This window comes from Narcine bancroftii, chromosome 11 (genome assembly GCF_036971445.1).
Source record: "Narcine bancroftii isolate sNarBan1 chromosome 11, sNarBan1.hap1, whole genome shotgun sequence".
Taxonomy (NCBI): Eukaryota; Metazoa; Chordata; class Chondrichthyes; order Torpediniformes; family Narcinidae; genus Narcine; species Narcine bancroftii.
This window is the reverse complement of record NC_091479.1, coordinates 18,831,196-18,846,827: the sequence shown is the minus strand read 5'-3', so window position 1 is coordinate 18,846,827 and position 15,632 is coordinate 18,831,196. Positions and strand designations below refer to the sequence as shown.

The 15,632-nt window shown below is 44.2% G+C and overlaps 1 protein-coding gene across 1 annotated transcript in view; it reads left to right on the top strand.

Moving 5' to 3' along the window:
- Positions 1-15,632, top strand: part of man2c1 (mannosidase, alpha, class 2C, member 1) — a 105,900-nt gene that overhangs the window by 64,352 nt on the left and 25,916 nt on the right. Inside the window, exons 15-18 of the mRNA XM_069902252.1 lie at positions 7,387-7,508; positions 10,680-10,765; positions 12,498-12,659; positions 15,076-15,158. Coding sequence (XP_069758353.1) covers positions 7,387-7,508; positions 10,680-10,765; positions 12,498-12,659; positions 15,076-15,158 — 453 coding nt within the window. The remainder of the gene's footprint in view (positions 1-7,386; positions 7,509-10,679; positions 10,766-12,497; positions 12,660-15,075; positions 15,159-15,632) is intronic.

Sequence of the window (15,632 nt, the reverse complement as noted above, 5' to 3'; positions counted from 1 at the left end):
ACCATGGACAGACGAGTTAGCAAGGGATTGGGGCGGGGAATTGAAATGGGCGGCCACTGGGAGATCCATGCCATTGCGGCGGACAGAGCTGAGGTGTTGAACGTAGGGATCTCCCAGTCTGCACCCAGCTTCTCCGATGTAGAGGGGACCACAGCGAAGTACCGGATGCAGTGGATGACCCCTGCAAATTCCCTTGGGAGGACTGTTTTGGGCTCCAAATGGTAGTGAGTGAGAAGGTGTGGGTGAAAGTGGAGCAGTAGGTGCCAAGGGGGCAATTGGTGGGGAGGGAGGGGTGTACTAGTGAGTCACGGATGGAGTGATCCCTGTGGAAGGTGAAGAGGGGAGGTGTTTGGTCGTGGTTTATAACACTCATGCAGACAAATTATACACAGGTATACGTATCTACACATACAAAAATAAATAAATATTATTTAATAAATAGTACTCAGAGGGTTTGAATGAGCAGTTCATCAGTCATTCAGCATTCTCACTGCCCATTTCTCAGCCTGGAGGTTCTGACTCTTGATACTCCCGTATTTCTTTCCCGACAGGAGTGACTTAAAAATGCTGTGGGTGGGGTGGTAGGAGTCCTTAATAATTTTGCCAGCCCTCTTCAAACAACAATCCCGATAGCTCACGTCAATTGAGGGGGAAGGAGACTCCAGTGATCCTCTTGGACACTCTTCTGGTCCTGTAGATTCACCTTCGATCCAGTGCTCTACAGCAACCATACCATGCTGCAATGCATCCAGCCAGGACACTTTCAAGAGAGCTCCTGTAGAAAGTTGACGGAAGGGCGGCCGGTAGCCTCAGTCTTCTCAGGAACTGGAGTTGCTGTAGCGCTTTCCTGACAAGTGACAAGATGTTGTTTGACCGGGATAAGTCACTTGCAGACCATTAAACACCCAATTGCACAATTCCATTTTGGGGTAGTTGCAAGGAAAAGAAACTATGGATGATTTTGGGAGGCTGACAACACATAGTGAGGCGTTGGGTCTTGTGATTTTTAATTTGAGCCAATAACTATTGGCTACCATTCTCCTGGAGTCCAGGGTTCATGTAAATTGTACCCCATTTTCTCTAGAAAGTGGTGGATCACTCCAATCCTGTCTTTTTCTCACACCTGAGCATGGAATCCTACCACAAGGCTATCTGGGAGAGAGAGTTGCCATGAGACAAAGAGGGTGTGAAAGGAAGAAATTGTGGGAGCATCTGGTCAATAAATGGAAGACGGGCCCAAGATCAGTGGGAAGGCTGAGGAACAGCTTTTTCCCACAGGCAGTGAGAATGCTGAAGGACTAAAGGATCTGCTCACACTAACCATCCAAAACTCTCATATTCATGAAACTATCATTTACATGTACATATGAACACTTGTCCTGCGTATTTATTGTTTGTCTGTATGTGTGTTCTGTCTGGTTGTGCGTCAGCGTGTTTTGCACCGAGGACTGGAGAATGTTGTGGCGTCGGGTTGTACTTGTACAATCAGATGACGATAAACGTGAATCCTTGTTAATGACAGGATCTGGTGGAAACATTTACTTCAGTCAGATGTCTAAATGGATTGGGATTGAATTCCTAATATTTAGCAACTCTCTCCCCTTTCCATCACCACTCTCCCCATGGATTCAAGGCATTTTGGTCCAAACTGGATGCGTAAAGAAGAGTAGTAAAATTCTTATGACTTCTAATATGCCTTTGTACTTGAAAAAAATAACTTTGATTGAGTATCAGAAAAAAGCTAGCTCTTCATCCAGAATACCAAAACTTGTTTATATTCATGTATATATTCTTTTAATTTTGGAGAAGGCAATTCAGCCAGTTCTTAGCTTTCTAGTTGGTTCCATTCTCTCACCGAGCGACCTGATTGGTCCACAAGTCAATCAACAACTCTTTTTTAAATTTAGATGTACAGCACAGTATCAAGCCCTTTGGGCCATAACCCCCAAATATTCCAATTAACCTACAATTCCCATACATTTTGAAGGGTGGTAAGTGACCGAAACACCCGGAGGAAGGCCATGCACACACGGGGTGAATGTACAAACACCTTACAGACAGCGCCAGATATGAACCTGGGTCACTGGCACTCCTCTCAGAAAGTCTTTGGGAAGTGGTGTGGGGGGGGAAACCAGAGGCAGCTGGAAGATATGAGGGAGAGCATGCAGACAGTATCCATCAGCCCTGGGTTGTTGGAGCTGTGGGGCGGTAACTCAACTGCGTCACTGTGCAAAGACCTGGAACGTTTATGGTTTTGAGATAACCGAAAAGAAAAATTGTATGTGAGTGCAATAGAACATAAAATAGAAGCAGGAGTTGGCCATTCGGCTCATCGAACCTGCTCTGCCATTCAATGAGGTCATGGCTGATCTGATTGATGATGGGCTCATTTCCACCTCCCTGGCTTTTCCCCCCCGATCCCTAAATTCCCATACTTTGTAATAATCTTTCTAACCTGGTCTTAAATATATTTATTGATGTAGCCTCCGCTGCTTCAATGGGCAGTGAATCCCTTAGATTCACTATTCGCTGGGAAAAGCAGTTCTTCTTAATCTCTATCCTAAATCTACTATCTTGAATCTACTATCTTGAATCTAGTTCTAGTTTCCCCCACCAATGGAAACAACTTATCTACCTCTATCTTATCTATGCCTTCATAAAATTATAGGTTTCTATAAAATTTGCTTAATTCTTCAGAATTCTAGCGAATACAGTCCCAGACAACACAATCTCTCCTCATAGTCTAACCCCTTCATTTCATGAATCAACCTGGTGAACCTCCTTTGCTTTGCCTCCAAAGCCAGGAGTAAGGAGACCAGTACTGCACCAGTACTCCAGCTTGTACAGTTGTAGCATAACCTCCCGGTTCCCAAATTCAATCCCTCTAGCAATGAAGGCCAACATACCATTAGCGTTCTTGATCGCCTGCTGGCCTTACAAACCAGCTTCTTGTGATTCTGCACACATGCTGGAGTCATTCAACATAGGAAGTAAGGGGTATCCAATGTTTCAGGCAAACAGCGGGATAAAAAGGTGGAGAGAGGGAGGGGCACGGGCCCATAGGTAAAAGGGCAAAGGGGTATGGGTGGGAGGACAGAAAAGAAAAGCGGCAAGAAGTAATGGGGAGAGGGGGGTAGTTCTGAATGGAGAGGGAAGGTGGAGGAAAGGCAGCAGATGGGGAAGAGAGAGACTCTTGGGAAGGGTTTCATGGAAATGGAAGGTCCACGTTAATGCCATCTTGTAGGAGAGTGCCCAGGTGGGATAATAGGCATTGTTCCTCCAATTAGGAGGTACCCTCGGTTTGGCAGTGCATGAAGCCATGGATAGACATGACGGTGTGGGAGTGGGTTAGGGTTTGGCCTCTGAGAGGTCTTAGTACAGCAGACTGAGAAGATGCCCATTCAAATGATCTCCCATTCTGCACCAAGCCTCTCTGATTTAGAGGAGGCTACAATGGGAGCACTGGATGCAGTAGATGACCCCTGCAGCTTCACAAGTTGCTTCACTTGGAAGGGCTGTTTGGGACCCCCGAATGAGGAGGTGTGCAGCATTTTTTGCAACCACAGGGGTAGGTTCCAAAGGGAGGCTTGGTGGGAGTGGATGAGTGAGTCCTGGAGGGAGCTGACCCTGTGGAAAGGGGAAGATGTGTCAGGTGGTGGGATCGTAGTTGATGGAAATTGCGAAGGATAGTCAGATGGGAGTGGGAGGGAAAGTAGAGACAAAGAGAATCCTGTGCTTGTTGCGTCATGGGGTGGAAGGGGCCAGGGCAATAGAGGGGGAGCTCTCAGATATTCTGAAATGGAAGATCATCTTGTGAGCAGATGTGATGGGGGTGGAGAAGTTGAAAGAAATGAATAGAATCCTTATAGGGGTTGTGAGAGATGAGTACAACTGATATAAAAATATGAAAATGAAGAAACTAAAATTGATACATGGGTAAATGAATAAAGCCAGTATGAACTGGATAAGACATGGATATTAGAATGCAGGAAGCAGAGTCAGTCTGAGTAAGATAAGAATCTCCTAGCCTTTAAGAATCAGCAAGTTCACCGTATGAATGAGATAAGGATAGACAATAGATAATAGAATGTAGGAAGTAGAGTTAGTCTGAATAAGATAAGGGTCTTCTAGCCCCAGATAGAATTAGTAAGTTTGCATATGTAATTAGTAAGCCTTAGACAGTATTAGCCAGTTCTACATATGAAGAGGACACAGCCCTGAGGGTCGGGAAGGTGTAAATTAGAACAAAGACATGATCTTTCTTTGGCTTGGCTTCGCGGACGAAGATTTATGGAGGGGGTAAAAAGTTCACGTCAGCTGCAGGCTCGTTTGTGGCTGACAAGTCCGATGCGGGAAAGGCAGACACGGTTGCAGCGGTTGCAGGGGAAAATTGGTTGGTTGGGGTTGGGTGTTGGGTTTTTCCTCCTTTGCCTTTTGTCAGTGAGGTGGGCTCTGCGGTCTTCTTCAAAGGAGGTTGCTGCCCGCCAAACTGTGAGGCGCCAAGATGCACGGTTTGAGGCGTTATCAGCCCACTGGCGGTGGTCAATGTGGCAGGCACCAAGAGATTTCTTTAGGCAGTCCTTGTACCTTTTCTTTGGTGCACCTTTGTCACGGTGGCCAGTGGAGAGCTCGCCATATAACACGATCTTGGGAAGGCGATGGTCCTCCATTCTGGAGACGTGACCCATCCAGCGCAGCTGGATCTTCAGCAGCGTGGACTCGATGCTGTCGACCTCTGCCATCTCGAGTACTTCGACGTTAGGGATGAAAGCGCTCCAATGGATGTTGAGGATGGAGCGGAGACAACGCTGGTGGAAGCGTTCTAGGAGCCGTAGGTGGTGCCGGTAGAGGACCCATGATAAGACATGATAAGACACTGACAACCCCCTGGTCCTCCAAGTGCACAGAAACAGCATGTAGGCAGGCAGGATTGCCTAATGCCAAACCTCTCCAGGAGGCAGAAGAATGTAAGGGGGAGGGGGGGGGGTATTCCTATACTGAAATGAATTGTATAAAAGTTGGGTGAGCCCCAGTGTGTGTGTGTGTGTGTGTATTCCCTTGGTAAGGGGAAGCACCCAACTTTGCATTGTTGTTTAATAAATGTTCTTTGTTCTCAATTTTTGTCTCGAGCAATTTCTGTGAAGGTACTTCCGTTTCTAACATTCTGCATAACTTCTGCAGCTAAGTTAGCAGATGATGTGTCAATATCACAAAGCAAATCACGGTTCTCAATTGTGAGTTGCACACTTGTAACCTGGACCAAAACAATCCTGATCCACAAATCAGCCTCATTCTGATTTTACTCACTCAAAAGCTACAATTATTTTAAGTTTACTTCAATGAGTTCCCATTTAGTCAATTAATTTGCCTTCAGTACACAATCTCTTCCATTCCTCAAGTGAAGGTAAGTGTATTGGTTTGTGCAATGCAATGCAGAGACTGGGGTTTGAATCTGGCACGGTCTGTAAGAAGTTTGTATGTTCTACCATTGTCTGCGTGGGTTTCCTCCCACCTTTCAAAAGAACGAGCCGGGGGTGTAGGTTATGTGGGTGTAATTGAGCGGCACAGGCTCATGGGCCGAAAGGGCCTTTTACCCTGCTGTAATGTCTAAACTAGTTCATTGAACTGAAGCATTGCCTTGGAAATGCACCGTAATCAGTCTAGATTTGGTCACCTTGAAAGAGAGACTTGTATGTATACATTGCTTTTCATGACCATAGATCGTCCTAAGGTACTTCACAGACCAGAGCAATCCGGTTCTAGTCAAATCTTGATTACGATCAATAATTTGCTTTATTATCCTGTGTTTTGGGCAATTAGTGTTTTGGTTTATGCTCATTGATTGAGTGGAAACTTGAGAATAATTTTGCCTCCAGTAAAATTGCTAAATGGCAGATTATATTTTTAACGAATTATGCCTTTAGAGAAACTCCAGGCTATCGTATATTTTTTTGAATTGTACTGAGGTAGAGCCTTCAGCCTATTTAGGCAATTGGCTGTACGGCTTCAGAGGGTACGGGACCGCAGGGGCATCGGAGGAGATGGTGAAATCCAAGGACGCAGTGTCTCTGAAGGGATCGTCTTTTGCGTTGGGGTGCCAGAGTAGGACTCTTACTTTTGCACTTTGTCGGTTTCTTTTTCTCTCTGTATCGCACAGTCAGTTTGTTTACATTTCTTTATTTGCTTACATGTGTACGTTGAGTGCAGTTTTATTGTGCACAACCAATAAGTGCTTGCCAACAGGAAAAAGAATCTCAGGGTTGTAGGTGATGCCATGTATGAACTCTGAATAAATCTGAAATCTACTGGCAAGCAAAGTAAACAGATTTTGTGTCTTATGTATGTGGCAATTCAGGAACCTGGACCTGAACTGGCATTGAGCTCCTGAAGAGGCAGTGACTGATTCAAAGTGGTACCTTGAGAACGGATCATTACACATCTACAGAAAAGTGGTGAATTCAGTTCTGTAGTAGTTGAAGGTCAGGCAGCCTTGGGGGGGGGGCAATGATGGCTCACAGTACCAATCGCAAGGGAAGGAGTGCAGGTATCCAAGGAAAAACTGCGGCAAAACCAGGTCTCTGGAAGAAGTGGAGGCAAAAATATTTTACTCTTGTGAAATGTAAACAAGAGAATTGACTCATTTAAGGACATTGAAACTGTTATTGTGTTATCAGATGGTGGTTTTTACTGTCTGTATAAAAGGTCCCATTGCATTATTAGTCCTGCTGCATGAAAACAGTTCTTCTATTGCCCTGACTAACAATTTTCCTCAGAAACTTAAGAAAATGGTTTCCTATTTGCTATCTCTGAAGCATGGTTTTGTCCATAGATTGCATTTCAAAATGGCTTTGTCGGCTGTAGAAGGGGTGGCACAATTCGCATAGCAGTAGCGTGGTGCTGTTACAGCGCAAGCGACCTGAGTTTGAGTCGAGCTCAGTCTGTAAGGAGTAAAATACAGAAGTCTGCAGACACCACAGTTGAAGCAAAACCACAACGCTGGAGAAACTCAGCAGGTCAAACAGCGTCTGTTATATAGAAAAGATAAAGATACATAGCCAACATTTCGGGCTTGAGCCTGCCTGCATTTTTTCTTTCCTTGATGGAGAGCTCAAGCCATCTTTATCTTCGTTGTTTGGCCTGCTGAGTTTTTCCAGGATTGTGTTTTTACTGTAATCTGTAAGGAGTTTGTCTGTTCTCTCTTTGGCCAGTGTGGGCTTCCTCCAGATGCTCCGATTTCCTTCCACCTGTCAAAGCGACAAGGTTCTAGGTTAATTGGGGTTTTTGGGCAGCGCAGGCTTGTGACCCAGAAGGGCCTGTTTCTGTGTTGTATATTTTTGTCCCTGGTACTTATTCCTTTATAAAGTCTTTTCTCTTTGTTTTCTTTAGATTAAGAAAGGCAATCGTAAATGCGAATGTATTCTCCGTGGTATTGAGATAGTGAGTAGTCTCGCTACCGTCCAGAGAAACAGCTTCCAATATCCAAGCGCTCAGCTACAACAACTTTGGAGGTAACAGCTGTTTCATGAGGTTCCAGTTGAGTGTTAATATTGATTTATTTTTGAATTTCTCAATTCTGCATCAAATTCTATGTTAAGGTGCAAGAGCTCCTGACACTCCCTCTCGGGCTTTTTTGTAACCAGATATTACAGGCTGCGATGAAATACTTGCAGTCCCTTTGATCTCTCCACCTGAGCATGAACATCATCATGTAGAATGTCATGTGACCTACTTTTCCGTTGAAGAGCCCTTGTATAAGTGTCATCTTGTCTTCATGACATGACAGGCAACTTCTCTGAATTAAATGGAAGAGATGTCAGAATCCCAGTTTGATTTCAACCACTTAATGATCCTGGCAGCAAATCAGCTCCTCTCCCCAGTGAATTCTGTGTGAAGGAGGAAATGTTGGTGTCGTTGACTGAGGAATAGTTGTTTGTATTTAGAGCATCAGGACTTGCCGTTGGCACAGCTGAAGTTGCTCTCACGTAGTTAAAATTCTGCCTCCTACTGGGATTCATGTTGGAAATATTTTGCCCTACTGTCACTTGTCAGGAAGGTGCAAAGGCGACTGCATTTTCTGAGGAGACAGGTGGGCAAGGCTCCTGGCCCACCATTATGTCAACCTTCTATAGGAGTTCTATCAAGACTGTCCTGGCCAACTGCATCATCGTGTGGTACAGTTTCTGTAGAGAAATGGATCGGAGGTCAAGCAGAAGACACTGAAGACCACAGCACCAGCGGTGCATATGGCAAAAGTATGGTCGAGGGAGGTGGAGGAGGGTGTGCAGGACTGCTTCTGGAACATATTCAAGAACTCATCTGTAGACTTGAATGAATATACAGCAGGTGTCACCGACTTCATCAAGACCTGCGTGGATGAGTGTGTGCCCAAGGACAAATACCAGGTGTTCCCCAACCAGAAGCCTTGGATGAATCGGAGAATTCACAATCTGCTGTGGGTGAGAACAAGGGCGTTTAAGGCCGGGGATCAGGATCTTTACAAGAAGTCCAGGTATGAAAGTGGCAATTCTGGAGAAAGCTAGAGACAGATGCACACCATTACAGCCTGAACATTATAGGTAGCTGTGATGCCTCATTACCTGATGAGCTGAACACCTTTTATGCCCACTTTGAGAAGAAGAACCAAACAGTGCTATTAGAATCCCTGAAAAGGCTGAGGACCCTGTGATATCTGTCTCTGTGGGTGAAGTCAGAACATCATTCAAGAGGGTGAGCCCATGACAGCGTACCTGGAAGGGGACTGAAAATCTGCATCAACCAACTAGCCAGAGTGTCCAAGGACATTTTCAATCTCTCATTACTGCAGTCAGAGATTCCCACCTGCTTCAAAAGGGTATCCATCATCCCGATGCCCAAGAAGAGTAGCGTGGGCTGCCTCAACGACTACCACCTAGTAGCACTAAGTTCTACTGTGATGAAATGCTTTGAGAGGCTGGCCATGGCCAAAATTAACACATACCTAAGCAAAGATGTGAACCCACTGCAATTCGCCCATCTTCACAATTGCTCCACAGCAGGTTCTCCACTCAGCTCTGGATCATCTCGAAAACAGCAATTAATTCATATGGCTGCTCTTCATCGACTACAGCTCGGTCTTCAATACCATTATTCTCTCAGTGCTGGTCAAGAAGCTACAAACTCTAGGCCTCTGTAACCCCTCTGCAACTGGATCTTTGACTTTCTCATCGGAAGACCACAGTCAGTACGAATTGGAAACAGCGTCTCCTCCTCCTTGATCAATCAACACAGGCGCACCCCAAGGATATGTGCATAGCCCACCATTCTACCCAGACGCAATTCCAGAGCCATCTACAAGTTTGCCAATGACACCACAGTTGTCGGCGAGATCACAAACGGCAATAAGGAAGGAGATAGATCAGCTCGTTGAATGGTGTAACGACAACAACCTTTCACAACATCAGCAAAACCAAGGAGATGATTGTGGACTTCAGGAGGGAGTCGGGCGAACACGACCCAGTCCTCATCAAGGGCTCAGTAGTGGAGAGGGTCAAGAACTTCCAAATTCCTGGGTGTCAACATCTCTGAGGATCCGTCCTGGAGCCTCCACGTTGATGCAATCACAAAGAAGACCTGCCATTGTCTGAGGAAATTTGGTATATCACCAAAGATTCTCATAAACCTCTACAGGTGTACCATGGAGAGCATTCTAGCTGGTTGCATCACTGCCCTGTATGGAGGCACCAACTCTCAGGACAAGAGGGTTGGTAACTCAACCTGCAACATCACAGGCACCAGACCTCACTCCATCAAGGACATCTACATGAGGCGGTGTCTTAAAGAAGCAACCTCTATCTTCAAAGACCACCCCACCCCACCCCCCACCCAGGTCATGGCCTCTTCACTCTGCTACCATTGGGGAAAAGGTACAGGAGCCTTAAGACGAGCACCCAGTGGCACAAGGACAGCTTCTTCCCCCTTCACCATCAGATTCCTGAATGATCACTGATCCAAAGACACTGCCTTACTTTTCGTACACTATTATTTTAATTTTTTTTATAGTCATGTTGTAAGATGGTTATAATATGAAAGTTTGCACTTTGACGCTGCCACAAAACACCAGATTTCATGACTTGTTCGTGACAATAAATTCTGATTCTAAAACATGATTTTCCTTTCATAAAAAAATTGTTAATTACATTTAGTTTCTGTAAATGATTAATTACAGTAAAACTCTTGGTATCCAACGCCTGTGGGGATTTTCCGGTTGCTTGAGATAGTGTGTTTGGAGAACTAATGGTGAGGGGTGCCAATTTTAAACCCCATATTTTTTTTGTCTATATGTTTTCTGCGGTGTTTTTTTTTGCCGGTTGCTTGAGGCTGCAGGTTGCTTGAATTCCGGATAATGGAGATCTTACTGTATTTCTTCCTTGATAATCGACTCCAATCATCTTCGCAACAATAAGCTGACAGGTCAATAGTTTCCCGCTTTTTGTCTCTCTCCGTTGTTGAATGAAGATGTCAAATCGGTGGTTTTCCAATTTTTTAGTCCATTCCCAGAACTTAAGACAAATAAGTGAATGCTTGAAGGAGAAAGGGATGGAGAAGATCTGTGGAGGAGGAATGCGTCATGTCGACATTAGCATTGCAATCAACTAGTTGGCCAGTTCTATGTAATTGTAATAAATTATCTCATTTTCCAGACTGTTGCTACTCAATCAGTTTCATGATGTTCTGCCTGGCACCTGTATCCAATCTGTAGTGGAAGATGCTTTAAAGTACTATGAAGGTTTGTGATGGATTGGCCTATTATCCTTTCCTTTTTATATATATATATATAGTGATTGTGATTTCTTGCCTATCAGAAATAAGAGCAAGTGTCGGCCATCCGGCCCATCGAGTCTGCTCCATCATTCAATAGGATCACGGCTGATATGGCTGTGAACTCAGCTCCATCCGTCTGCCTGTTCCCACAATCCTTAACTCCCCGGCTTTACAAGTGAATATTTATGTATGCTTTTGTATGTATTATCTTTTTTATCTCCTAAAGCCCCTCGTATCTGACATCTATGGGGATTGGTAGATGTCGCATAAGCGAATTTTCCGGTTCCTAGAGATTGGCGAACAGCAAGGGGCGCCATTTTTAAACTTGCGTATTTTTCACCTATTTACACGATTTTTTTTTTTGCCAGTTGCTTGAATTCCAGGCTTTGTTTCACTGTATTTTGCTTTACCTTGACACACATGATGGGCATGAAATGTGTGGTGTGGCTGAATACAGTGGCTTTAGTCACCTTGTGGAAAATTTGCAGATTATCCAGGAACAGTTGTTTATCTTGTGCGCCTCACTGAACAGATTTTCCTCCATTCATCTAAGTCAGAAGGTTGTGAGTGAGTTAAAATCTTAGTCTAGAGACTTGTGCACAGAAGTCCAATAAAATCTTATTCTAGAGACTTGTGCACAGAAGTCCAATACTAACTGAAGCTGTTCTCAAATAGTTGTCCAGGGGTTTGTCTGCTCTCTCCGCTTTGCCAGAAAAAGCCCTGCAGCATTCTGTTTTAAGACAGCATGCAGCCTCCTGAATGCTAGTGATAGTTAATTCCCTCAACCAATATCTGAACAGGTTATTATCTCACTGCTGCTTTTGGGAGCTCTCTGTGTTAAATTGGCTGTCCAGTGTTCTGCGTTACCACAGTGGCTGGATCACAAACACTTCATTGGCTGTCAAGTGTCATGGTTCCAGATATCATGTTTAAATTTATTTCTTGAAGAAGTAAACTCGCACAGAGGTGGAGAGGAAATTGGTGTTAACAGCGTTTGTGAAATAACATGTAACATCACCTATGTGCATTTATAGAAAGCCCTTTAAAACACATTTTCAACGATAATTTAGGGTTAAACGGGAAAGTCTGCAGACACAAAAGTGCCGGAGAAACTCAGCAGGTTACACAGAATCTCGAGGAAGCGGGAGGTAACCAGTGTTTCGGGCCAGGGCCCATCATCTCGTGTAGATGGACAAAAGTGACACTGAACCAAGAGAAAGAACCTGATGGTTTTCATTGTTTATCTATGTCTCGTTTGACCTCGAGAACTGATTGTTGATTTGTTACTTCAGATCAGACTTTACCGTTTTTGTTAGTAAGAACCATGGTTATAAATCAAGAGGGGACACTTGTCTAATTGGTTTCCAGGTCCAGGTGCCACCCCTCCATCATCAGACTCCTCAACATCAAACTCAATCATTTAAGGACCCGTACTATTGCACATTATTGATTTTTTTTTCTCTCTTTATTGCTCAGTCAGTCTGTTTACATTTATTTATTTGTTTACATGTGTTCACTTATTGCCAATAAGTGGTAATTTTGCATTGCCCACAGGAAAAAAATCTCAGGTTATATGTGATGTATGTACTCTGACGATAAATCTGAAACACCTTGACGTGCAGTCATTGAATGAAAATTCTCCTTGAGTTGACCAGACTGCTATTGTATTTTCTCTTGCCTCTGTTCATTGTTTGCAGAAATCCAGAGGGCTGGGGATGAACTTCTTAAAGATGCCATTCAAAGTCTGTTGGGTGGATGTGCACAGGACACTGGGAGGAACATTAATATTCTAAACACCTTGTCGTGGGAACGGACTGAAGTAGTCTCAATGCCTCGACTGGAGGGAGAAGTTGTTTTAGGTATGTACTTGTGTATTGCAACAGACAGAAGGTGCAGTGGATGCTTTAGTTAAGCACAAATTTGTCCTTTAGACTGTCAATCAAGTCTCAACTGATCCTAATTCCTATATTTATTTCATACTTTATTACATCTTTGAAGAAGATCTAGTCTTTGCAGCAGTTCAATTTTACTGGCATCCCCCAGCCCAGAGCAGGACGAGTTTTCCACACAACGTATCCAGTCATTAACAGAGCGCTGCTGGAGTACTTGTTCACATGCTGGGAAATCTGACAGCACTTGATGACCTGCTTTTACCATTGACAGAGTAGCATTGTTCTCGAGATGCATGCTTCCCAACAGAGGAGGCGATGCAGTGTAGATTTGAGGATGGATGTGCTGGTTTCATAACTCCTCTTCCCAAATCCATATTTGTGACACATACAGTAAGATCCAATGTGGTTCATGTTTATATTTTTTCTCTCTCATGGCCATCTGCCTGCCTTGCCACTGCTCATCAATGTTAGCCCTGCCTATACGCTCATCCTTTTAATGGAGATGGAGCAATTTTTGTTAGGTACATCTGAGAGCGATGCTTGAAGTAGCATGTAGATAGTCAAACCAGGGAAGGGGCCAAAATAAACCTCGTATTTGAAAATGAGCCTGGCCCAGGTGATTGGGGTTCAGAGGGGAAACATTTTGGAAACAGTGATTCCAGTTCCTTGTGGATAAGGATAAGTCTCAAGGAAAAATATAAAATTGGGAGAGGGTGATTACAACATGATTGGGTCGCTGTTGGGGAGGGTAAATTGGGTACCATTGTTATAGGTCAGTCCACATCTTTAAATTTAAATTTAAAAAAAAATTTAGATGTACAGTAACAGGCCATTTTGGCCCATGAGTCTGTGCCGCCAATTTACACTCAATTAACCTACACCCCCCCGGTACGTTTTGAACGGTGGGAGGAAACCGGATCCCCTGGGGAAAACCCACATATACATGGGGAGAATGTACGAACTCCTTCAGACAGCGTGGTATTCGAACCCCGGTCCTGATTGCTGGCGCTGTGTAAAGGCGTGTTAACCGCTACACCAACACACTGATCTGGTGCGGGGTCTTTTAAAGATTTGCTATCAGCATATTCTGGTGGGGAACAAAGTCAGGGATGGCCAGGTCCACGGGAGATGTTGCACATTGACTGAGCAAATCATTCCAAAATATTTATACAGTAGACCACTACCCCCCCCCCCCCCCCCAGTTATCCTGCACTTATGACGATTGGTAGATGTCAGATTAGTGTATTTGCCAGTTGCTTGAAATTACATGATTTGTGAATTAACCACTAGGGGGTGCCAATTTTAAACTTTTTCTTTATCTATTTATTTTCCACTATTTTTTGCTGGTTGCTTTACTTCCAGATAATGGGGATCTTACTGCATATATGTGATTTTTATGTACTATGTGTGTGTGTGCACTGTGGTCCAGAGTCAGATGACAATAAATTTGAACTTGAAAAGGAAGCAGGTATAAGGTGTGGGAAGCTGAAATCCAAGTGGGCTCTAAACTGGAAAAGATACACAGGTAACTAGTGTTCAAGAAGGATTATTCCAGCTTTGTGGAAGTTACTGTAGAGGATTCTTAGGGATAAATCTTACTGGCATTTAGAACAGCATGGGCCATTTGGGAATAGCCAGCACGACTTAATGTGGGGCAGTGGGTCATATCTTCAGTGAGGTGACTTAATAAAGGTTTATATGATTCTGAGAGGCATAGATAAGGTAGACAGCCTGCGCCTTTTTCCCCAGGGTGAGAGTAGCAAACACCAGAGGACATCTGTACAAAGTGAAAGGAGGAAAGTTTAGGGGAAACATCAGGGGTAATTTGTTACACAGAGAGTTGTGGGTGTCTGGAATGCCTTGGCGCAGCATCGAGGGCCGAAGGGCCTGTACTGTGCTGTAGTGTTCTATGTTGTGTGTGTTTTTAGGAAGGGATTGATGAGGGTAAGACAGAGGATGTGATCTTCATAGACTTTGGTAAGGCATTTGACAAGGTCCCTCACTGTAGGCTGATCCAGAAGATTAAAACCCATGGGATTCACAGCAACTTGGTAGATTAGATTCAAAAATAACTTGGTCACGGAGGGCAGAGGGTACCGGTGAAGGGGTTTCCCTGACTGAAAGTCTGTGACCAGCAGTGTTCCACAGGGATTGGTCCTGGGTCCTGTGTCCTTGTGATTATACATAAATGATTTGGACCAAAGTGTTGATGGCCGGATTACTAAGTTTGTTGGTGCCACAACAATTTGGCGAAACTGGGGATAGTGAGAGTTGTCAAAGGATGTGGCAGGGTGTAGACTAGCCATGGGGAGAGAACTGGCGGGTGGAGTTTATTCCAGGCCAGTTTGCTGTTAACCAGGTTTACATTTTTTGTCACCTGCAGCCTTGGTAAAGGTTCCCAGTGTAGGATTTGCTGTCGTTACCAATCCGATGGAACCATCACATCCAGTCGTTGTCTCCTTACAGGTAATTATGTCAGTAAATATTTCTGACTCTGCTCTCCCTTCATCTTATATCTTACACATTTATCCCTTCATCTTTTATTGATTTCAACTTCACAACCTCATTCTGGGGTTGTGGCCAATCTCTGACCTGATTTTTTTTAAATGCTTTCTTCTCTGTTAACACTTGAATACTTCCCAACTTTCCAATACATTGCAGTACATTTCCGATTATCCAGAAAACGATCCACCAAAATTCTCGAGTATCCGAAAAAAATTTCGGCTGAGACATGATGTCACAATGTGAAAAATGTTGATTTTTTTTAACCCACCGTCCTCAACTGGGGGGGTCTGACGCGCGGTTAGTGCCATTGGAATCACCTGATCTCTCTCGTGTACTGTTCAAAGATGTAGCAAAAAGGACTGCAGATAACAATGTCGATGTCAGTGAGAAGAAAAAGAAGCGTTTGTGTCTGTTTATCACGCTGCTTGATAAACC